The sequence below is a fragment of the Lissotriton helveticus genome, chromosome 9, assembly GCF_964261635.1.
Source record: "Lissotriton helveticus chromosome 9, aLisHel1.1, whole genome shotgun sequence".
Lineage (NCBI taxonomy): Eukaryota > Metazoa > Chordata > Amphibia > Caudata > Salamandridae > Lissotriton > Lissotriton helveticus.
In genome coordinates, this window is record NC_136070.1 from 1064668692 (window position 1) to 1064694730 (window position 26039).

General features: G+C 44.0%; 1 protein-coding gene across 1 annotated transcript in view; it reads left to right on the forward strand.

Annotated features, from left to right (window-relative positions):
* The window catches only part of MKRN2 (makorin ring finger protein 2), a 153603-nt gene that overhangs the window by 112479 nt on the left and 15085 nt on the right, over positions 1-26039 (forward strand). The window contains exon 7 of the mRNA XM_078661423.1: positions 19604-19748. Coding sequence (XP_078517549.1) covers positions 19604-19748 — 145 coding nt within the window. The remainder of the gene's footprint in view (positions 1-19603; positions 19749-26039) is intronic.

Sequence of the window (26039 nt, forward strand, 5' to 3'; positions counted from 1 at the left end):
CTCAGCCTCAGGGACCGCCACCTCTGCGTGGCAATTGCTGTAGAAATGCGGGTGCATGCACAGACCCCCTACAGTCCTGGGGACCACCACCTCCTCAGGGCTCAAACAATGTAATGATTACGGACCCCCCCGTGGGACGCTTCCATCTAAAGTAAAGATTGGAGGGGGGGCCGCACAGCCCTGGAACCAATCATGGCCCTGGGGACCGCCACCCCTCCTTCCCCCTGGGATGTCTCCTGCTATGTCCCAGGGGGTGCCCACCCTTGGGACCTAGCTGTTTCCTATCTTATTTAACATTGCTAAGTGGGTGTCTTTGGTGTGACCAGGGCACCCACACAAGGCCGGGTTCCCGTTGGATTGGGTCCCCGGGGATGAAATCGGCCCGGAAGGGGGCCATGTGGGCCCCTCCCCTTATTCCTTTATTAAAAAAAATGCTAAGGACGGGTCTCGGGTTGGGAGGAGGGGCCTTGTGGCTCTTGTCCCCATTTAAAAAAGGCCTGACCCTAGGGATGGGGACCCTGGGGCCAAAATTGGCCCTTCCCCTAAAAAAACATTGTAAAACAAAAAAAAAAAGACCGGCAAGTAGGCGGAGGCCTGCCCCTTTCTCCACTTCCTGGTGCACTGCTGGTTGGGGGATGAAGTCCTCTTGGCTGAAGAGGGTCTATTGGGTCCAACAAGCCCTCCTGTTACCTCCAGTAAGTCCCACAATGTGGGATTGCGGAGAGGTCTTCAGAGGCCACGCCCCCTTTCTCCACCACTCTGCAAACGCTCCTCCAGGCCCACTATGGTTGGGGATGAAGTCTTCTTGGATGCTGAGGGACCTTGGGGACCAAGAAGTCCTCTTGTTACCTCCAGTAAGTCACTTACAGCGGGACTCCTGAGAGCTGGTCAGAGGCCCACCCCCTTTCTCCACCAGTCTGCATGCAAGACTCTCAGGTGAAAAACCATACAAATTCACTTAAAAAACCAAAGGTTATAGGGATGTTCTGGTTAGGAAATAGATTGTGAAAAACTTTAAAAATTCACTGAGCTAAAAATGAGTACTGACTGGAATTTCAATGTTTAGGATTGGTTTACCTTTATTGAATACATTGATACAAAAATAAGAGCCTGTTTGAAGGGTCAGGGGATTTGTGCAATTCTGTGGCTGCCTCTTTTACTGTATTTCCCACAGAATATGCAGATTTCACCAAATATGTTGTTTCTAGTTCATGTGGATGAAAATAGTGCGTCCAGAAATTGTGCCACAAGTTTTCCAAATTTTGCTGCACAGGTTGCCTCTGTGCCACATCATCCTAGTAGTTCTGACAATGGTAAGGCTCTGTAGAGTGGTTTAGATACTACCGTAAACATGATGAAATGCTTTTTTCACAAAGAACCATGAAGTATTTTTCAGTATTTTCATATTTCATAGCTACCTGTGAAACATGAGCTTTAATCACTGCACTTTGTGCATTTAAAGCGCCCAAATATATTTATCTACCCATACACCTGTCTAGTTATATGTAATATTTATATACATTTCACTGAAAAACACGGTTAAAGGGTCAGTTATGGTTCCGCGTACGTAATAGAAAAAAGCCCTGTAATTCTTAAGTCATGGTGTGCTGATCACCCATTGTGACAGAGTTACCCATTCACCGAGACCTAAATTAGGCCCTTAGAGGTGTTTTTCCATAAGCAACAAAAGCAACACTTCTCACCACCACAGAACTCCTCAGCGATTTGCATACCTGCTAACATTTTGTGGGACTTTATTTTCCCCTTTGAAGTATATTGAAGCAAAGGTAATTTTAGGCGGAAGACTGCCTAAAATAAAGCCATTTTGCCGTACAAAATCGTGACTCTCCTGCCTAAATCGTTCTATTGGCATGTATGTATTGTACTAAAGAAAGCGCTCGGCAGTTGTCAAGGTTTTCTGTAAATCTATACATTCTCTTGCAGGAATCTCTTTAAGCAGTGTAAAGCAAGTACATTTTAAGTCTTTTCGGATCTGTGGTGTTTTTAGACTATTACTAGCGTTCTATACACAAATTCACATTCTAGGAATGGTCTATTCCTTGATGTTTGACATGGGTAGGAGATATCTTTTTTTCCTTACTTCTTCGGTTTTATTACCTCTTGGTGGGCTGTTCTTTTTGCTGTATCCGAGCCAAAGGTGATGTCAGCATCGCATGCTTCGTTTCTATTTAAAGTAATGACCTTTAGACTAGAAACAAATTCAGGAAAACCCGTGACCTTTACTGCATGCAGATGCGAGTAATACAAACTAGCCCAGTGAGCGGTTTTCAAATTTTCCAATTATTTACACTGAAGCGAAACAAACAGAAGTGACCCCAGCCCACGTAGTTAAACAACGTGAACCCCTTGGAATGCTGAGTTTTCAGAGCTGCTGAAGTGCCCCTTCAGAACTTGATGTGCTTGGCCCCTGCATGTGCTCTTATTAAGAATAGCACGTAAACAAAACTGGAAAAAACGTTTTCAGCCATGGGCTACCAAGGGTTGCTCAAAAATCATTATGCTTTCTTTAAAAAATACTGTGTATGATTGTGCGCTCACCTGTACATATATTACACAGTGGCTCTTGCCATTGTGTAGTTATGGTTCAAGTTCATTTTCCATTGAATAGAAATGTTTTGAGTTGCCTAGAACATTTTACATGTGAATGGATTTGACCAAATTTCGCATTCACTTGGTGAAGTTAGTTAAGGTCTGGTATGTCATAAATGGTGCAGATCTCTGCAGGGGGGAAAAGTTACGCGGGGGTGAAAACTTATGGGTATTCCCATTTTATCTCTCATGTAAAAGTTTGCTCTTGCATACAGCCCAGATGGATTTACGCCGAACTTTACATGAAAGTAGAACTTTACTCCCGAAGTCTGCTTTTGTTGCTCTTGTGTAAATCCATTCACTAGTTTTGAGTTATCAGCATTTTTAAAAGTTGCTGAGTAGACTTTAACGCTGGCACACTTTTATATATGTGCCATTTGGAATTTGAGAACCCGGAAAAGGTGGGAAAAAAATTGCCATGCAGTTGGACGTGAAAGCCTTTTCTCACATTGGCCCATTGTGATCCGCGGTACCAGAATTAGTACTTTGAACACTAATGATCTGATTGACGCCACAAATTAAAGATTTCTCCTATCGTGGTGGGACACGGTCTTGGTGTTCTGAAGAAAGAATTAGAAGGCCTTTTGGGGCAGGGTTGACCTATCCTGACGCCCTTCTTCCCGGTCCATAGAAGGGGGAATCTCAGAGGACCCCCACGAACCAAATATGAAAAACAAAAATTAAAAGGAAGTGCAGGATTCGCAGCTCCCTTTCAGTATTCACAGAACCCCAACACCTAAAAAGGTATCTGTAGCAACAAGATCCACCAATCCTGAAAATGGTACCACTGATCAAGGACAATCTTCATGCCTAGGTTCCACGAACCCATGACAAGCCTTTACAGTCCCATGCATTGTGGATATAAATTCGTAACCCTGAGATTACACTACACGGGCATGACGCTTTTCCAAACTTCCAAACTCTGATCTGCGAATCTGAGAAAAAAAGAATAAATACACTGGGCAAGACCAAAGGTAAGGTTCTGTTGGCCATCCTTTCTGCCAAGCTTGAGTTTGCAACCTGCGTAGGATGGATGCAGCCAACCCCTGCTGCACACAATCAAAAGCTTTGTGCTGCACTGATTGGTTGCCCAAGGTTTGTCGGAAGCAGGTCCTCACCACAGGCCAAGCCTTGCGGGCAACTCTTTCTGCACACAGGTAAAGGCCATGCACAGCTTGGTTGGAAATTAATTACAGCACAAACAAATGAAAGTCGTGGAAAAAGCATAGTTACAAATTGAATTATGGATCTATCTCAGATGTGTAAAATATTTGAAATTGATTGCTTATGGTTACTGACAAACACAACCCACACAATACCTCAGAGAGGCCACCATACTCAAAATACCAATTTGCCAACAGCGCAATAGTTATGGCATGTTTTGTGTGGAGGGGATGGAGCATCCTGACTCACTTGATGCTGCACCTCTCGTGTCTTAGGTTCCTTTCCCACACTCAACAGTGGTCATACATCGAATACTGCCCTCTGCACATCTATATCTATACTATGTATTATATGTTTTGGTGCTTCCTTGCATAAAATCAAGTAGTATAAAAACCTATATTTCACAGGGAACCATGACATATTGGTTTTGTTACTATAATGATAGCCTCTAAACCAATCTGCACAGCTTTACCATTGTCAGGGCTACTAGCATTATGCACCAGATGGAACCAAATTATACAACAAGATTATTTTTATTGTACACCAAAAAGGACCAATTATGTGGTAGTATTACTTTCATCCATTTGAAACAGAAACCACATTATTGTATAATCTGCAAACTTAGGGTAAATATGGTGAATCCATAATTATATAGTAAGCGTTGTTAAAAATAAAACACAGTAAATGTGGAAGCCTAAAATCCAGTTAGCATTTAATGTAAAATAACAGGGAGCAATCAAAAGATCAGGCAATTCTAGTTTTATGTGGCCATGGCTCTCGCAAGAAAACAGTTGGAGCTAAGAGCTAAAATCCCTATGTAATCAATTTAGTATTTATATATTTTCTCTCAGGGCAAGTCAGTAAAGCATGATCATGTGTCAGAAACGTGTTATTCTCAGCAAAACACAACTAATGTGCAGGTGTCAAGATCTTCCCCTCAGGGAAGTGCAAAACAGCCTTGAGGAGAAGATATCCCTCATGTACACAGTACTGGTCTTATTATACTCACAAAACCCTGCTTTCTTTGTCCTGTTTAAAAACGAGGTTAAGCTGTTGGAAAATATGTGGGGTACGACACTGAGCTCTTCGGCTTCTGAGCATACTAGAGTGATAAAAGTTTACAAGCACATTCAATGTCGCACAAAGTGTTAAGCTCATATAAAATGACATACACATTTGATTTAATGGTTGATACATCCAGGATTGCATATGTGGTTGCCAATATTGCACTTCATAGGAGTATATGGCCATAATGCAGACACAATTTTTGTTTTCACAGTCCCCCCTTTTTTCAGAGCCGAAAAAGTTTGTTTTGCAACAGTTCAATTCAATACTGTCTCACCATTTCTTTATTTATCTCTTTGTGATCACTTCCCTCTCTAACTTGTGAAGTAGCAAATGTAAAATATTAAGAGCATTAGGTGATTCACAAGATCAATCTGTTAGCTATAGTTTTCCACAACCAGGATAATACCAGTAATGGATTAAAAAAATCTTCCTACCCCAGGGGCTGAAAACGTTCCCTAACCATGTGCAGATGCTATTCAGACTCCGGTCAAGGCTTCTTTGTATCGCGTGTAATTTTTTTACACTCCCCCCTAATCTATCTGCTTGTTTATTCTAAGGGAAGTGTTGGGAAGGTGAGTTCAACGGTCAGTACTTACAGTGGCACAGACATCCCCTTTGACTGTTAAAAGGTAATCTCAAATCATTCCATTGTGGATCAGCATCTTGGTGTGGGTATCCAGCTTTTATGTTGGTAATTCTTAAGCTATTGTAGTGTAATTTGCTGTTTCTTCCAAAATCTCTGCATTCCTTCTTATCTTGTCTAAAGCAATGGTCATTCCTTACATGGGAGTTAAATCAGAGAAGAACTTTGAGGTAGTTGAAGCAGCCCACCTACCCCTCTTGTGTTCTAAGGGTTGACTATCACAATGTCTTAGGGCTTGAATAGTAGTAAGTCCCAGTCCAGAGGTAGCCAGGTGTATACTTACGATCCACAAATGAAATATGCATTACCTCTCTGGGGGTGAGATTTGCGAATCAACAGTCCACTAGAAGGTGGTAGTCGAAGCGAGGTAATTTGAATGAAATGTTTCTAATTTATACTTCTAACTGCAGATGTCTCATCCTCATGCAAGCACCAGACTCGATCTGAAAAGCTTTCTCTGTAGTTCCCTCACTTGTCAGTTGGTAGTGTTGTGTGGCTCCACATCAGCTTCATCCCTCCCAGTATATTACTTTAGGGCCACCATATAATCACCGCCTCCTCATGTCAATGTTAGCCTTCCGACGTGGATGCGGAGCTCACTCACTCAATATCGGTCACTCTACAGAAAATATTTTTAAAAAATTTCACCTGTATGCAAGGGACATTTCTTCCCCTAAAACAACCGAATTCAAACCTTGTAGCAATTGCCACTACCAGATTCCAGTAACAGACCCTCTCGAGATCTGTCGTTGGCTCCTCAGCTCCTAGTAGGACTCCAAATTGTACAACAAATGTGCTTGGATGAACTTGAGCCCAACCAGAACCACCAGGCCAAACTCTATTCCTGAGCACTGTAGGAAAGTTTGGAAGAAGCAGGCCTGATCAAAGTTGGGAATGCAGATGTGTTTTCGATCCCAAGGCTATTTCTGAGAGAGATCTTTATCCCACTCCAAGGCTTCAGGTAAGTCCAAGAAGAGAAAACACAAGAAGTCAAATATGGCTCCCCTTCTTCCTGCAACTCACGTCAGGAGATGTTGCACAACATCAGAGTACTGCAAGATCTCGGTCGCCCACCAAAAATAGACTACAGCATTAGTCCACGATCCAGCCTGACTTCCTGGGTCCATCAGCGTTGCTGCAGCAAATTCGGGCCTTTACAGACGTGATGCTGCACATTTTTGGTACCCTTATGGATTCTGCAGGCACACCTTCGGGCCCCATGGATCTGAGGGGACCTGCAGTCTGGTTTCTGCCAGCAGATCTGTCCCGATGGTGACTGTGGCTCGCAATTCTGCGCCTAGTCTGTCCTAAATATTGGACTGACGCCTACTCTGACTTCTACCCCGGCAGATGAGTGAATCTAAGGCTCATCATTCAATGGTTTTGTTCACGATGAGCAGGATCTGATAGAACCACTCCTTAGAGGCTGTAGAGTAGTCTTCCTCTGGTATATGCCAACATGTACCCAATCACCAGACTGGATAGAGTGGCAGTCCTCGGTTGGACAGTAAGTTAAGGTATCTCTCAACTTAGAATGGATGCTTTATAGACACTTTAGAGACATTGTATAAGCTTTCTGCAGGATAGTAAAACAGCAGCATCATTTAACTGCCTCTAGTTTAGCAGATGAGATGCTGATTTGAGGGAGCCTCCTCCCGGCAACCCATGAGTATTTCATATGGGCCGTTTTGTCTTCTGGAAAGCAATGGCTCTCAAGAACCAGATGGCTTATGATAATGCACCCATGCATTTTTTTTATGTCTCTCTGAACATATCTTAGCGGTCTTCTTCTTCAGGGGGAAAGAATTGCTGATTGCAAAGATGTGCTAATCCGCCCCAAGATGCATCGAGTGCAAAACGCCCAGAAGATAACTCTCAATTAAGCAGTTCCAAACAGAATTCATCCCAAAATTCTTTAATGATTTATCAATAATCATCTGCTGGCATCTGTGTATTCACATGAATCTGCAGCCACTCATATTTCCAAAAGCTAAATTCTCTGTTAAACCTCATTAAATATATCTTTTCACAATATTTCATTAAAGAATATACTTTAATTCCCAATGTGTGTTTGGGTCATGGAGACCCTTGGTCAGGGGCATACAAAAACAAAAAAGACAAACAAAATCCTTCAGTATCTATAGAACCTTATAAATGTTATGGAAAATGAACGCAATGCACTTGATCAGGTGGTAGGTATTATGCTGTGCCATCTGGTTAACCATCGGTCGCGAATGTGGTCAGAGGATCCTGTAGTTCCTCCACAGTGCTTGTGCTTGAACAAAAGAGTGAAATACAACAATCTCAGTGAACAGCGGGAATGCAAAGATCCAAATTCAACTCAATGTCTGTGTGAAAGAACGCCTCCGTGTCATCCATGCAAAGCCTCCACCAATGTAGACGTGAGAAAATAAGTGAAAAAACGAATTAAAAATTAATTTAATAAGTGAAAAATAAGTAGAAAACAATGAGTACCTTCCATCTGCGATTGTCCGCTCACAAACTGAATCCATGGTGCGTTAACCTCGAAAACCCTGCATGCTATCATGATGCCATCAGCATGGGGAGTGTAAGAACTAATAAGATAGGAACTAATGTTTAAAAAGCAAAATGAAATTCGCCAGTCATAAAGTAGTGAACTATTACTTTTATTCCGTGTCATGCACTACTTGTGACCTCAGCTTACATCACTCATATTTTAATTGACATAATTGATGATCTTTTTCTGACATATCAAACAATATCATCTGTGATACTGCTATTCATATTACTCCATAAACCTTTACCTCATTTTACAGAAGAAAGTTGCTAGTAAAAGGCCTGTAATCATATCCAGCATAGAGTTACTATGTGTAAACGTATGGGTTTATTGAATAGAAATATTGTGAACCCTGGAGGCAAGTGTGGCTATGTATGTTCAAAGTTATTTTGTGCACTGTTTTAAACCAATAAAATTTTAGGTACAAGTAGTACTCCATGGTAAACAGGGTAAAGTCTGAGCGCACCCGATGTGGGTTTCTAATGCATGTTCCAACGCAGGTTATGGCTTAAAACCAAAGCCTGTTGCAAACAAATCTGTTAAAAAGACCAAGGTTCTGTTGATAATAGATTATCCACTAGTGAATGTCTGGGCAATACAATAGTACAGTGTTGGAGACAAATTCTGTGTAACCAGTTGTTTATAATGAGTGGATTTTCCTTCCAGAATTTCACTGAAGATTTTGAGGCACTTCCGATTGTTGAATAATCTAGAATGTAGAGTGCCCAACTTAGAGATGGTGTAACTCGCACTATGGTTGTAAACATGGCTCTTAGTTTGTGTTTCATTGTGCTAGTCTCAGGAGGTTTGTCTATATGGCATAGCATAAGGTGTCTTATGAGTAACAAATGCAAATGTGTCACCCTCTTGACCTAAATTTGCTGATCTTTAAGAGGATGATCCCAGTAAGGTGAACAGAAAGTGAACTCTTTTTTTTTTTTTTTGAGGATGTTCAAGACTTAAATAGGGTGTCCTTTAAAGCCTGTGAAGCATTTTGTTTGTTAGGTGGGTGAATAGCAGAAAAAAAGAGGATGACATCCACCAGATGTGGGTGACTTGACAGATTTGTAATATGTCCTGCTTGTGGTCAAAGTTTATGTATGTATAAACCATTTTATAGCGCGCTCAATTACTTGGGAGTATCCTGGCGCGGTGGGAAATGGCAGAAGAAGACAGGGCGGAGATCCACTTATGTCACAGTTTTAAAAAGATGGGTTTTCAAATTTTTCTTAAACTGGGCTACGCACTGAGTGGAGCGCAGATGGAGAGGAAGGGCATTCCAGGCCCGGGCAGCAACCACAGCTATGGACTGGCCCCCTAGTCTAGTTTGCTTAAAGCGAGGAAGAGTCCGCTTGAACAGGGAAGACGATCTAAGAGCTCGTGTGGGGGCATAGAAGGAGAACCGCTTCTTCAGGTAGGCAGGTCCCTGGTCATGGGTTGCTCTAAACGAGAGCACCAGATATTTGAACAGGGTGCGTTGTGACACTGGCAGCCAATGAAGGCTACACATGTAGGAGCGAACGCTCTTCCATCTCGGGACATTAAATAAAAGACGGACAGCGGCGTTCTGGATAACCTGAAGGCGTTTAACCAGATAAGCGGGGATACCGCTAAACAGGGCGTTCGCGTAGTCCAACCTTGCTAGGATGAGAGCTCGAGCGACAGTCTCCTTTGCCTCTCTAGGCAGCAGTGGAAAAAATCTTCGTATCATTCTCAGAGTAGCAAAGCATGTCCCGGATAGTTTTTTTATGTGGTCCTCAAATCTTAGATCCTCGCCAAACCATATGCCAAGATTTTTTGCGGGGCCTCCCATCACCTTGGGGCTGGGAATGTTCGGGGGCCACAGCGCATTTTTAAAATTGGAGGGGAAGGAACCATAGAAGAGGACCTCCGATTTGTCCTCATTACATTTCAGCTGGGCCCTAGTCAGCCAGCGGAAAACTGAGGACAGACAAAGCTGGACTGTTGAAGTGTCCAGATGGTCATCAGGCCAGGTAAACAGCAACTGCGTGTCGTCAGCGTACCCTATAATCTTAGCCCCATACTGTTCCGCCAGGTATACCAGGGGAGTAATGTAGATATTGAACAGTAGGGGACTAAGAGTGGATCCCTGTGGGACCCCAGTGAGGAGTGGTCTGGGTTCGGAGGCATGAGGCGGCATCCAGACCTGCTGTGTCCTATGTGATAAAAATTAGGACAGCCAGGCCAGGGCACCACCACCAATGCCTATAGCAGACAGCCTGGCGAGAAGGAGCTCATAAGGAACGGTGTCGAACGCGGCAGAGAGGTCCAACAAAATCAGGACCGCTCTGCCGCCTCTGTCCAAACACTCCCGGATAGACTCCGCCATCTCAACCAGAGCTGTCTCCGTGCTATAGGCCGCCCTGAAGCCTGATTGGGCTGGATGCAGAGCATTAGAGGTCTCCACAAAGCTCTCAAGTTGACGAAAGACCACTTTCTCACATATTTTGGCCAACGCTGGCAAAAGGGATATGGGATGATAATTCCCAAAAGCAGTAGCGTCCAGCCCTGGTTTTTTTTAGAAGCGGCAAGAGCTTTGCCTGCTTCCAGCCTATGGGAACCTCTGCTGAAGAGAGAGATTCACTATCTGAGTGACCTCACTGCAGACAATGCTAGCCACCTCTGAGAGTACCTGAGCAGGGCAAGGGTCAGAGGGAGAGCCCGATTTAAGGGACTGGAGAAGAGGCAGTATATCGCATTCCGCAGCCAGAGAGAAGTCCGTAAACTGCTGGACATCACAGTGGCAAGGCATGAAGGGAGGGCCAGCCACTAAGCTATCCACAGGCATCGCAGAAAGCAGATCCTTCTGAATCTTGGCTATTTTGTTAATAAAGAAATCTGACAGATCCTCACACCATTGCACAGAGGAGGGAAGTATGGGAGTGTCAGCAACAGGGGATAAAAAACTTATAACAATAGAGAAAATCTCTCTACCGTTATTTTCCGCTTTAGCAATTCTCCCTGCGTAATAGTTCCCTTTGGCTATCTTAATAGCGGTATAGTAGTCCTTTTGGGCTGTGCGTAAGGCGGATTTTGACTCCGGACTATACTTGAGTCTCCATGCTCGCTCCAGCTTTTTACATCCCAATTTCATCTCCCTCAAGTGCGACGAAACCTGGACATGGTATTATGTTTCGTAAAAGCATTAGCTGCCTGCAGCACCCACCCATTGAAACCACTAACCGCCTCCCCTATCACAGGAGTCAGCTTCGGGCGGGCTCTAGATAGAGCCTGGCCGAACGCAACCAAGTTGACCTTCTGGGGATTGCTCATGGGCAGTGCAGAAGCTGATCTACCTGCACCCTCCACCTCCCATGAAAACCTAATAAAATCATGATCCGACCACGTTACTTTTTCTGAGCTTAGCGCCTTGATTGAAAAATTAGAGCAAACCAGGTCAAGGAGATGGCCTCCAGCATGAGTCGGAGAAACCACCCATTGTTTGAGCTGTGCTAGCTCAAAAACTTCCCCCAATCGGCGAGCCTCAGTAGAGTCAGAGACATCTACATGGATGTTGAGGTCGCCAACCAGAAGAAATTTCGGGAAGCTCAGGGCCCGTGGCACTATGCACTCCTCTAGAGTATCAATAAAGTGGCCAGCATGGCCCGGAGGCCGATAAATCAATGAACCTCCCAAGGTGAAATGAGGATTGATAGTAAGAGAGAAGTGGAGAATTTCTCCATCAACTACTGCGTCGAACTGCTCAGAGGCGAAGTGCCACCCCTCCTTAAAGATCACAGCTAGTCCGCCCCCTCTGCCAATGATCCTATCAACTCTAGCGATCTTAAATCCTCTAGGAACAGCAAGTTCAATAATCGGAGCGCACGAGTTTGTGAGCCACGTCTCCGTGATGAATAGGAGCTCAAGCTGACCATCCACAAGTGTTTCAAAGATGTCAGCTGCATGTTTCACCATGGATCTAGCATTGATTAACCCAGCCCTAATAGCCGTGTGATCAAAACCACAACCTAATCGTGGGGGTAAAAGAGGCTGGGCCAGATAACCACAGCTCGAACACTTCACCGCTGCACAGTCCCGCCTCATCTTCATACACATACCCCCTCCGGCTGGAAGATTAAGCTTCAAAAGGTCATTACGGGAATACCTGATCCTGCCAGTCATGTTCTGGCCGGGGGGAAGGCGGGCAAAATGGCTGGACCTGGGCCTGTCCAAGGCATGGACGGGCACAGACGGGCCCTCCTTGGACGCTCCTTCGACGCGCAGACGGCGCGCCCGCTGCGCAAGACCGCTGCGCGTTCTGAGGGACATCTCTATTTAAGGTCCAAGCCCCTCCCCAAGCTGGACCGCTAACTCGAGTCCAGCAGGGGTCCGGGACGCACCAAAGATGGAGCCCGACCTGGCCCTCCACAGCAATCGGCACTAGCAAGCCGCGGTGGAACGGGGCACAGGGAGACAGGGAAGCAGCGCACAGGATATTAAAAAACGGTACAGTTAATAAACAGCATACATCACAATTATTAAATCAATTGGGTGTAAAATGGTATTTTTAAAATGAGCTAATGCAATAATGCTGCGCAGAGCGAGTGAGCAGAAGAGAAGCTCTCGCAGTCTGCTCGCCTTTCCCAAACGAAATCGCAAGGTGCTGCCACCACCCTGATCAGTCGCGCAGGCCGGCAGAATCCAATTCTATTTAAGGCCCAAGCCCCTCCCCGAGCTGGACCGCTAACTCGAGTCCAGCAGGGGTCCGGGACGCACCAAAGATGGCGCCCGACCTGGCCCTCCACAGCAATCGGCACTAGCAAGCCGCGGTGGAACGGGGCACAGGGAGACAGGGAAGCAGCGCACAGGATATTTAAAAACGGTACAGTTAATAAACAGCATACATCACAATTATTAAATCAATTGGGTGTAAAATGGTATTTTTAAAATGAGCTAATGCAATAATGCTGCGCAGAGCGAGTGAGCAGAAGAGAAGCTCTCGCAGTCTGCTCGCCTTTCCCAAACGAAATCGCAAGGTGCTGCCACCACCCTGATCAGTCGCCTGTCTGATGTCTTTATGTCCATTGATGCTTGATTGGCAATAGAAAATTAAGCACAGAGTAGTTGAATTACTTCAAGTCCACAACCCGTAGAAGATGCTGTCACTGTGACTAGATGTCATCAGTGATGTCATCGGTGATGTCAGTTATGTAATTTAACATGTCATGAGTGATCAAATATGTGAGGTTATAAGCAGTGCATGATGGGGGCCCAAATTATAATTAGTGAATTTCAGTGTTTTTTGTTTTAAAGCAGAGTTTATATATAATTACAATCTCTAACTATAATGTTTTATCACTGAATAAAAAAAAAGTTAAGTTAGATGTTATTATCATACCTAAATTTCATGTCACTTTAACCTTTGTTTTTTTCAGTGAATTCACTGTTTTTTAAAATCCTATTCATCCAACTCCATGACAGAACATAGCTTTTGACTGCACAGGAGGGCATTGGACGAACGTCCTGGCATGCTCATCTTCCTGCAGGTGGCCATCCCCCATTTGCTGTTTGCAGCATAGGGTTCACCGGACCCTGCACCCTACCCTCCCCCATCCCCTGCAGCCTGGCCCTCCCCCTTTTTAATAACTTTTTTGGGCTCTCAAGGTACTCCCGAGAGACCAGACAGGATGCTTTGCTGGGTACCTCAACAGTACTACAGGTCCCGCAGCACCCCTACCCTACCGCCTTACACTTAATTTTGGTTTATTTTCCGGAAACAGGGTTCGAGTCCTCATATCCTTTAATGCCAGCCTCAACATCTGTTTTGTTCCACGATACCAAGATGGCCGATGGAGGGACAAAAAAGCACTCTTGGCAAATTAGAACGCTTTAACACCTTCACTGCGGCGGCTATTCCGCCGCAGTGCTACGGGTTTTGAGCGGCCGCGCGGCGCATGCTGGTGACGGAACCGCTCCATCACCAGCGTCGGTTGAGCTGTGCTCGTGACGGAGCGGTTCCGTCACGGCCCGCCCCGCTCAATAGAACCCTCAGCGCAGGCGCGGAATTCGCGCCGCGCATGAGCGTTCTATTGAGCTGGGCGGGCCATGACTGAACCGCTCCGTCATCAGCACAGCGCGACTGCGGCTGATGACTGAGCGGTTCCGTCATCAGCACCGAAGGGGTTACATTTTGAATATGCAGTTCCTGGACCAATTATCAATATAGGACTAACTTTTGAACCTTAATTACTCAAAAACAACTGAATGGATTTACACTAAAATACAAAAGTACTCTTTCTAAGCAAGGTCTAGCTTGCTTCCAAATTTGGTGAAATTATATTTTTCTGTATCATTGTCTAAAATTCCTATGGGAAATTGCATAGGGAAAAAATGTGGGACCCCATTTTCCTCGATTCCTGCTTGACGTATCGCACCCAAAACTTTCCAGGAAAAAGCAGAGGTGGACACATTTTTTAATGGAAAAATTTTGTGAAGGCTCGTAAAATGGCACCAAAGTTAATAGCAAAACATTAAATGCTCGTTCTATGGAAAGTTTGACTGAACTATAACTACACTAAAATAACTGCATATCTATTATTATTTATTTAGTATTATTTTTTTCATCCTTTATGGTGAAAGGTTGCACATCACAATATGGGTTTGCAAACACTTAGGGACTCCTGTACCCTTTTTCGGCCTTGTGCCGCACTGCAGGGACTCCTGTACCCTTTTTGGGCCTTGTGCATCACTGCAGGGTTTTCTAGTATGGATCAGGCCTTTTAACCAGTGAAGCGAAGCTAACAAGGATACAACATCTCTCACTTGTGGTCTGCAGACCGGAGAGAAGGGTTTGCATTTTGCATACTTTGGAGTCTCACTCTGACTCAGACTTGTGAACTCTGGCCAAGGCGCACAAATCCTGGAAAATGTACATCCACATTTTTCTTTTAATTAAAGGGGGTCCCTTTGCCAGAGGACTAGGTGGTGCTGTCGCTGTCCAGTTTTGGCTCTTTAAAACATTTCTTTTTACACACCCATTCAACACATTCTTTATATACTGTCTCAGAAATGACTGAACGGCTTTACACTATATGAAGCACAGGTGCTTACCGGAGTAGCGCTCTATTTGCGTGCCAGGTTTTCTGCAATTCTGTTCAGCTTGGTTTTTTTGTAGTGGAGAGAAAAGATTCCTGTGGGAGTTCAAATGTGAAACACAGCTTTTTTGACCCGCACCACTCTCTTTGACTGTGATCTCCCCACCTCCCTCACCCCATGGATTTGCATGAAAAAATATCAAGAGTAAGCTAAACATGGTGTCTGGCAATTGAAACATAAAATGATAGCAAATGTATTATCAAAGCTTTTTTGAACCATCCGCCTTGGTGGATTTTCATAAAACATGTGATTCCTGCACTCAGTTAAATTGCTAACACACTGCCAAATTGGATGCAGATTCATTAAACAGCACCAAAGATATTAGCACAACTAATGTTTTTGCCTCTCCCTTTTATTATTACCTCCTGATGGATGTGTAAAAAAAGTGCTATACCCACTGAAGACTAAACATGCTACACTAATGAGCAAATCGACGCATTTTGACACCCATTTTAAAAGTCCCCTGTGAGAAATTGGGTTACTGGTTGAACCCCTACTCAAGCAGGAAACACAATCCTTTTCAGAGTGAGGCAAAGGCAAAACCCAAATTAAGCTGTGCTCAACCCCCTAGTAGCTTGGTACTGGGCAGTCAGGCTTAACGTAGAGGCAATGTGTAAAGTATTTATGCAGCACTTTAAACAGTAATTAAGGGAAAATACAACTAAAGAAAATCTCACACCAATTTTAGAAACTTAGAGCAACATTTAATGAACAAAGAAAGACCACAACAACAAAAATCCAATCAGCAGAACCAGAGATTTTCAAAATGTGAAAATAACGCCAAAAATCCCAAAGCTCCACTTGTGGCTCTCTCGTCGTGCAAGACCATGAGAAAGTCACAAGTTCATGCCAGTCACGATAGAGCATGAGTCGGATACAGGGACCAGCTTAGTCACGCTGAAAAATTACCTTCTCAGTCCACTGCAAACTGTCCCGTTCATTGTTGAAAGGGCCACGAGGAGCAGAGAAGTTTCGCGGATGTTTGTCAATGTTGCATGAAGATCCCGTTGTCGCTGCGAGTGGGCAGGCCAGAGGTTTGCATGGCGCTTCCTGCGAGTGGTCAATGCCATAGCACGAAGAGTTGGGTTGACCGAACTTTGCTTTGACGGGCTTTGTGAGTGACAAGGTTTAATCATCAACAGTCCCGTTTGCCTTGCAAAGAGCCCATAAGCCTCAATTCAGCCTCCCTGAGGCCACACCCAGGGTGTTGTACCGGAGGTGCGCCACTTAGGGGTTTCGCAATTTCTCCAGCTGGATCTGGGTGCAGGTTCAGGTGATCCTGTTATGTTCCTTTGGCTCTGAGCTGGAGGCCAGCAGACTAGCCCTTGGAGTCACTCTAGGAGCCCCAGATTGAGGTGCAGGTCCAATCCCTGTGACTCAGGAGGAGGGCAGCTTTCCAGCAAGGCAACAGTCCAACAGAATGGTAGCCTGTTTAGCAGCAAAGGATTCCCTCTTCCTAGAAGAGTGTCCGAGTGTCCAAGGGTCCTCAGACTACGCCAAAAACCTTGGCATCGTACTCGACTCATCACTCACCATGAACCGACAGATCAACTCCGCTGCTTCAACACCCTTCTCAAGACCTTCAAATGGATTCCCCCCGGAGACAAGGAAGAAAGTCACCCACGCACTCATCACCAGCAGACTGGACTACGGAAACGCCCTCTAAGACGGCATCAACAAGTCCCTACTCCACAAACTCCAGACTATACAGAACACCACCGCCAGACTCGTTCTCGACATCCCGTGGCACAAACACATCAGCCAACCCCTACGTAGACTTCACTGGCTACCCGTGGAGAAAAGTGTCACTTTCAAAATCCTCACTCACTCCTACAAATGCCTACGCAACCACTGACCCAAATACCTCAACAACAGAATCAACTTCCACGTCCTGAAAAGAAACCTCCGATCTGCCAACTTCGCACTGGCCGAAACCCTGCAAATCCACTGGGCCAGAGCAGGCGGAAGATCCTTCTCTCACATTGCAGTCAATACCTGGAACGAGCTACCGGCAGATATAAGACTCGCCCCCTCCCTAAACACCTTCAGGAAGACTCTCAAGACCTGGCCCTTCGGCTAAACAGATCAGGGTCTCCCCCCCCCCCCTTTCAACACCCTGAGACCCTCACAGGTGAGTAGCACGCCTACAATGACCCTGATTGATTGATTGATTGATTGAGGGTCCAGAAGTGTACTGAAGAATTGGTATCCGAGGTCCAGTATTTATATCTGGGTCTTCTTTCGAAGTGGGAGAAGCTTCTAGAGGTTTATCTGCGAAGTTCACTGGTTTCCTGCCTCCCCTTCCCTTCGTCCAGACTAAATACAGCTGGTATTTAACCCTTTGTATGGGGGCAGGACACAGCCTGTGTCTAGCTCTGCCCAACCAGCCTGGCTGTGATGGGCACACCTAAGCTCCCTATTGTGTGTTGCTGTCGAGGAAGAATACTCAAAGCCCAACTGCCAATTACACCCACTCATGTGACTCAGTGACAGGCTACAGGCACTAGATGGCTAAGGCAGGAAAATGGCAACTTACTAAAATTAGCATTTTAAAAATGTTTAATTAAAAATCTGACTTCACCATTAGTGAGGATTTTTCATTACAATTCCAAAGATACCAACCTAATCTGGTTACCTGATCCTATTTGGAAATTATCACTTATTAAATGTAATAAGGTTACTTCAGTATTATCGTATGTGAGAGGCAGGCCTTGCAGTTGTGAAAATGAATTAAAAATGTTTTGCACTACCAAAGCTTAGAAAACTTTAAAAAAAAAATCCTAATTTTTAAATACGCTGCCACTGGCCTCTGGGCTGTCCATGGCCTACCCTATGGGTGACTTGTATGTATCAAAAAGAAGAGTTTGGGCCTGGCAAAAGGCTGATTTTTCTGTACAGGAGCCTAAATAGTACTCATTCTGTAAGACAAAACCAAAAGGTTAATGTTCAGGTCATAACAATCCTCATCGATGTGTGACCGCAGGAGAAAAGAAGGACAGATCAGACAGATAGCCCCAAAGGTGCTAGAAAAATCCCCATCAGCCCGCTCAATAGCGGAGTATCGTCATCGGGGTAGTATGGTTGACAAATGTAGTGTCCAGAGTGCCCTTCCTTAGGAACAACCCAAGGCTAGCATAACTTGGACCCTCACGTTGACCCTCAACCAACAGAGATGCAGACTGAAAGGGGTAAGTTGCAGTGCTCAGAAAAAGTGAAAAAAGGAAATAACCAAAATTCATAATCCAAGTGTTCTAAAAATACCTATCCTGATGTCATGGGAAAAACTTTATTGGGTCTGACCATCAAGGTGGTATGATTAAAAGCAGAGTGGAAAATAGCATGCAAGAAATTGCTATTCACCATGAATCTTATTTGGTCGACATGTTTCAGCCTATATAGGCTTTCTTCAGGACCTATGATGCACTACTGCAACATCAACTTACTGCTATCAGACCATTACAGTTTCCTGGCTCCTCTGCTTCATGTTTATACCCAATAAATGGGGTGAGGTAACAGCTATTGACTACAGAGCAATCAATGAGATTACAGTTAAAACAGGAGCCTGTTACCATTGATCTGTTCTTAAGTCAAATCAAACAGGTAACATGTTTTTATCAAAGCTGATCTTGGAGGTGTGTATCATTTGGTTAGAGCTCAAGAGGGTGATGACTGGAAAACTGCATTTTTCATTGCTTGGTCTATTTGAGTATCACGTCATGTCTCAGCTACATTTCAGTTGTTATTAATGTGGTGCTGAGAGGATTTTTGGATGCATTTTTTATAGTGTATTCAGATTATATTGTGATTTACTTTGATTCCCTGGAAACACATATGCAACACAATAAGACAGTATTACAGTGATGTGAAGAATATTCTTTTTTTACCAGACTCTATTAAGTGTGTATTCCATGCCACTTTAATAGAATGCTGGGGGCACATAACTAGCCCAAAGGGAATAAAAACCGATTACAAAGTTGCAACAATAATTCATTGGCCTACACCCACTACTCGAATATCTTTGAAAAGTTCTTAGGCTTTGTAAATTTTTGTAATAGTTATTCACCAATTTTCTAAGATACCAACACCCATTCCCGTTCCCAAACTTCATCACAAAGGAGCTGCCTTCACTTGGCCCAAAGTAACCTTTTTTTGTTTTTTAAACGATGCTTCTCTTGTGCTTCTACTTTGCAACATCCAAATGTTGAGCTTCCATTCATTTTAGAGATGGATGCTTCATATCATGCAAGAATGCTGCTCCTCTTTTTGGAATTTTGTGATTTTGACAAAGTACATCTTGCTTAATCCGAATCAGTTATGTTCTTGACCACATATCACTAAATAGAGAAAGCCATCTGAGTGAAATCATTTGGTGAGTGATATTCTAATGCATAAAGTATGCTCATCGCATTTAAAAGTCTAAACTAATATGAATGCACTAAAAGTATTCTTGTTTCTTCCTGAAGTAAAAAGGCCTGCAAGTATTTTGAACAAGGGAAAGGAACCTGTCCGTTTGGGGGAAAATGCCTTTACTTACATGCATACCCAGATGGTACACGGGCAGAGCCCGAGAAGCCACGAAAGCAGCTCAGCTCTGAGGGAACTGTTCGGGTAAGAAAATGCTGGTCATTTTTGCAAACTCATGTTTGAATCCTTCTGACCCATTTCTGCATTTGTTTAATGTTTTTCTCACCTTTTTCCTCATTTTATTCAACTGATTTTAATAGATTTTTAATGGTACCGTTGGTCATACTAATTGTAAGTGCAGATATACCTGTTTACATTTTACTGCCTGCTAAAAATGTATCTGGGCTACTGTTTGTAACTCAGTTCCTTACCTGAGCACTTTTATGCCTCGTAAGCTTAATCTTAAAGAATGAAGATCTTCTAATTGTCTGTTCTCCAAGGTACCAACTTTTTAAGATGGAGTGTCTAAATCACCGTTTTTCTAGTTGGGGTAGCAAAATCACCGTATTTATACTAATAAAGCATTTCAGGCATCGACAAGGTGGAGTCAGTATGACACCTTCAGACAACCAAAAAACCTACAGTCCCCTAGAAAATATTTCCAGCGTGAGGTGGTGAAGAAGCCGATACATAGTTGAGATCTCAAAATAAAGAAGACTTCAAGAAACCTCAATGATTCTACTATTTTGATTGTGTGTTTTATAAAGCACAAACTATTACCCGGAGGTGTCTCAGCGCTAGAGGGAACTGCTGTCCAGCTCCACAGAAAAGGTGGACAAAAATTAAGATTCTGTAGCAGAGAAATCCTCTGAACTAGACAATTTCCGGACTAAGGGTGCCTGCAAAGTAGGTTGTAAAGAATCAATCCTAAATTATTTTTTTCTATCTCTCTTTGTTAAGTATCTAGTGCCATTTATATGCAGAATGTTGGTTACGTTCAAATTGCAGTGTCAATATAGGCACCTGTGGGTAGACTCAGTGTGGATTTTATGTCTTCATTCGGTATCAGGCTTTCAACACTTTTCAACTGAAATCTATGAAAGCATTAAAAAAAATCATCGATTGTTCAATGAAGTGAATTTGGATTATAGACTCTGTAAGACACACCTGTCACTGCCAGTATTGCAGAACTTTTGTTGCAGCACTAATGATGTAACTTTGGACATTGAGGAGGCAGAATGTACACAGGATCGACATATTTCAGAATCTGGTGACTAGCAGTACCAGGAGTCTCAAGAGTGAACTTACCAAGGACTGTGCCCAAAGTAATTAAAAAAATTATGAAAGACCTAAAGCCTGCCCACAATTCCCCTCAAAGATGACCAATCAGGACAGGGGCGTAACACAGGCCCCCGCTGCCCCCGCGGTGCGGAGGGAACCAACGCTCCAGGGGCCCCCCTCGGCATTGCACTCTGGCTTGAAAGCTCCTGATAGAGCCCGGAGGGGGGCCCTGTACGTACCTTGCAGAGAGGCCCCCGCAATTTTCGTTACGCCAGTGGATCAGGAAATATACTGCTGCAGATGATGGAAAACAAATATTTCTTTACCATATTGATATTACTCGAGCACAAAAAAGCATTTTGTGCATTCAACATCAAATGATTCACATCTTAGTGCTGAAACTCATGATGCCAACAAGTACCCAAGGCTTGACCCCAACCAAAACAACATTTGATTTAACTGCAGTAAAAGGTGCTCATGGTTCAGTAAAAAAAAGTATGCTTCAGGGCTAAAGCTGCATGGCGGCTTGCAGACACTGGATCTGCAAAAGACCATTAGCCTATTCCTATTGAAGATTCACATAAGCTTTAAAATAAAGTTGGCAATACTAATATTATACAACCGTGGTTGTCAACCTGTGATCCGTGGACTCCTGGGGGTCCATGACCCATAATCCGGGGGTCTGCGGCTGATTAGAAAACTAATATTAACAAGTTAATAAAGTGTATGTAAATAACAAAGCAAAATGTAAAACAGAAAATTTTAATTTTAAAACGTTCTGTAATTGTCAGGGAATTCGAAGTTGGAGGCTAAAACTTAAGTTGTTATCTGTAGATTGATTTGTGGGTGCAGTGGAAGTGCATCAGTCTGGGAATATATAGTATGGATGATGGGTGGCCACAATTAAATTTAGAAAAGCTCTAATCTTTCAATTAAAATAATGATTGTTTTTAAATATTAGTTAGGGAATTGAATAAAATGTTCAGCATTTGTGATTGTATTTGATGAATGCTTGTTTCTCTTTGTTTCTGTACTGTTTTGCGGTTCAAATCATCGAAATTGCTTAATCCGGTGTCCCCAGTTTCCAATAATTATTCAGTGGGATCACATGGGACTGCTCATAGCTAGGAGGGTGGTGGCCTGCTGCTGGATGAGGGGTCCAGCACCTACACCCATGCGCTGGGCACAGGATATGCTGTACTGCTGCACACAGTCTGAGAACTACAGCGAGCTGTTGCCTCATACTAGTCGTCCGAAAAACTTCTGGGGGCTATACCAAACATACCTCACTAGCAAGAGAGATACCCCTACCGCAGAGGGTGACCAGGGACCCTAGACCATGACTGTGTGAAGGAGATTGATGCACTAGCCCGGGGGGCAGAGACTGCGTTGGCGATGCTCTGGGGGGGGGCTCCCTCTGGGAAAGAAGCGCAATGCTAACCCTTGGCGTGCACCCTTGCAGATACGGTATGATCGCCGCCTGCCCATCTAAGGGTTGTTGGCTAAATGGCTGTGTACTCACTTGACAGGGGATTGTCGCACTGCTGCTCTTATAGTATTGGTAATCTTAGTCAGACCGGGGGGAGGTGGGGGGATGTGTTGACTTGTAATGCTTTAACCACTGCAAATTCAATAAACAAAACACATTAAAAAAAAACATGTATTCAGTGGGATCCCCAGATTCCAGTAATGATTAAGTGGGTATCCACAGAAGTCAAAATGTTCATAACCATTGTACTACAGCACACTACTTTGCGGAATCTAGAGTATTCACAAACAGGTGACTGAAGGGTTCTTAGGGGTCTTGGAGCAGGGTGGTAGTGAGGAGAAAATTTGGGATGATCGTCAGGTTCCATTGGTGAACCATGACATCCACAGTTGCGCTTGTCTTTCAAAATGTGGCTGGTGCTTGCCATGCAGAACTGCGTAAACAGCACAAATATATGGTATGCAGAAAGATAGCTGCTTTCTTCTAGAAATGCACCTGTTTTTTTAGTGACAAAAATAACTTCTCCTAATGCTTCTATCCTTTCCTATGCAGGACAATGAGCTCTATTAAATGCAAGCCGTGGCTCAAAGAGAATTGAGCAAAAGGTTCTCCCACACAACAGAATCCGAAACATGTTCAGTTACATGCTGTCCTTGCATCTCTGAAGTTCACCACAGCAGGGAAGCAATGTATTATCCGTGCATCCACACTGTTCCAGCAATCATGAAAGTAAGCTCTTGCTTTATGCGAGGAAAAAGACTGAAAGGGTAGCTGCAGCTTAATGGCACATTGCTCTCTCTGCTTTGCACCTAAAAGTCCAAAATCATGTCATTAACATGCACTTAAATGAGGAACACATCTTTGGGGAAGGTCAGTCTCTAGACCACATTAAGAATGGCCATAAACCCTATTGGCACATATGAGCAGATGTGCCTAGTGATCACAGGCCACAAGGGCAGCAGCATTATGGCAACCAGGAATATCAGCAGATGTTGCAGATAGTTTATGGCCAGCAGGTTTCCTTTTTGTTACTGAATTAACTGCAGGCACAATGCCAAAAGACACGTTGGTGGTAGAGTCCTTAAGCAGAGACCCAAGGACTCGTGCCCAGCCAATAAGTAACACTCTGTAAAGCTGCCCTAGTCACACAACTCCTTTAAAGGCCATCTGAGTTTATTTTTCCACCAGTGGGACATATCCTTATGCAGTCTATCCATAAACCTAAGAACCACAACCCAGAGACAGTGAACACATTTAAATGACCCCCATTCTACAGAAGATAACGCCAATGATGTGGCGGGGGGGGAGGGTCATTCGTTTTTTGTTTTTTTTTGGAGTAAACAATAACAAGTTAAGTTTGACAGGCGCCGTCCTGTTTAACGGAGATTTGTGAAACTTTTAACACATTGACAGGAACCTCCATAATGGCAGTTCTTGCCCGTGTTGAGAGAACTCTGCAGGTGTGGTGGACATCTCTGAATGGGGAGGTCGAATACTCAGGGCGACAAAGTGTTTTACGTCATCACCCTGACAGAGTAAAGCCTGTCCTCCTCAGTGTAAATCAGGTTCTCAGTGTATTAATACACCATTAAATGATTGGTTAATGACAGGCAATTGCAGACCAGCATGGGTTAATGACAGGCAATTGCAGACCAGCATGGGTATCGGGCAGCTATTATAACTATTGGTCTTCTCAAACTGTCTTCAAAAGTAGTTTCCATCCACCTCCCTATTTCCAGTCTGGCACAAGGAAATTGTGAGGATGAATATCCAAACTATGCAAGTGGTGTAGACTCAGTGGTGTGACTTCTGGTGATTCAGAATTTGAATGTGATGGCTTTCTGCGTTATTCCATTGCTCCAAAATCTACCCCATGTGCACCCATATCAGGAGTTTCTTACAAGTGAGTTGCCACTTGTTTTGGGAGCCTGAGAAGAGATGGTGCTTGTTAAACAACCACTGTTAGTGCATTTACCGTGGTGGACACCACAGATTTTATGCCCAGACAGCTTTTCTTAGTCCTAGCCTCCAGAGTGAACATTAGAATTTATGCATGACATACAGGCAGAGAAATCTGACAGTCAAGGGCCACTGGCCCCCAGTGACATCTTTGCATCACATTAATCTCCTAGAACTACTAGATAGTTTTGTTCTAAAAATATTTCAGCTACACATGTGAACAGATATGTACCCCTTTCCAGAAAGGCACACAAAATTCGGCATCGGGCAGTTACGAGGAAAGTAGTTGATTGCTCATCAGTTGCCAAGGGAACACATTTTCCCGGCATACATTCTCAGCAGTTAGCGGTCACATAGGTATTATCACAAAATTGCACAATAACAAACTAGGCCAGGTGTTGCCATCTATTTAGTATGTGCTCACTAGTCTGCAGTTATTTATTAAAGGGCCTCAAACCATCACCTACATCACATTGCTCCCTTCATCAGTCTGCTGCCTTGTGGGATCCTTGGAGAATACCAGGTCATTATTATGCATATTGTACTTATGGCTTTTAACTGAGGTGGACCAGTTCCTGCAATGCCCTACTTCTGCCACATGCCCATTTCCTCCAATGATGATGTGTGTGGCTTCTGAAGAGCTAAAATTGGGGATGGGATCGCTCAAATAACTTAATGACCTTATGGCTGCTAAGGACTTCTCCAACAAAAAAGTTATTCACTGGAAATCAATACAAATGCAAGTGGTTGAGGTTATTCCATTAAGTTCTTGTGACAGATCATCTGTCTGCTCAGACTAAAGATTCCTGAGGGCATCGTCATCTACTATACATATTTTAAACATTCAATCACCAGGTTAGTGTACAATGGTATGATTTTTTTCATATAACCTGACAGAGATGGGAATTGCAGCTGGACACCTTGCAAGCTTATTTCTTGGTTGATGGGGAGTAGCAATACAAGTTAAGTAAATATTTCTCCACTGCCAACAAAGCCAACATAAAATATCATGTGGCAGGCAGGATAAAATCTAACACTTGCTACAAGATGGATGGTTCAAGGGAGCGCTAGTGGAGCTTCTGACTTGTGGATCCATGCAATGAGGCCCCCGAGAGGGAAGGCCCCACGTTTGTGGGGATGAAGTGGTGTGTCAATGGGGCTAAGTCACCATTTCATGTCACTTAACTCAAGTGTTTGAGCATGGTTGCCCATTGTGGGGACCTGGGTCACTGGCCTATCCGACTGAGCTCTTTGTAACGACTGGCATCCTCCTCTGCTGCTCTCCATTTGCTCATCGCCCGCCTCCACGCTTCTACAGGAGCGGCTGTAAAAGAACACCAGTGGAGTGCGATCATGTGTTGGGCAAGGAGCAAAGCCAAGGTTGTGAAATGCGTCCATACCTTGTGCTTTTTCTTGCGTTTCAATAGGACTTCCAGGTGTGAATGTGTGGGAGTTCTGTAGCTTCATGTAGCTTGGTATATATGGCGTGCCTATAGTCTTGAAGGGTTGGGCATGACCAAGTAGCAGCAGCGGGGGCACTCAAATTGGGTCTCTGGGAAGTAATGGTACATCTGCGCAGGGGGTTAGGTATGCCCTGTGCAGTATGGAAAATTGTATATTGAACCGTGAGTTGTGGGAGACTTTCTTCCCGAACTCAAGTGCTCTTTCCCACTCCTTGACATGAAGTACCCTCCCAAACTTGTACTCCCATTTCTGACGAAGTGCGGTCAGGGGACAGCCATCAATTTGAGTATGGCCTTGTACAA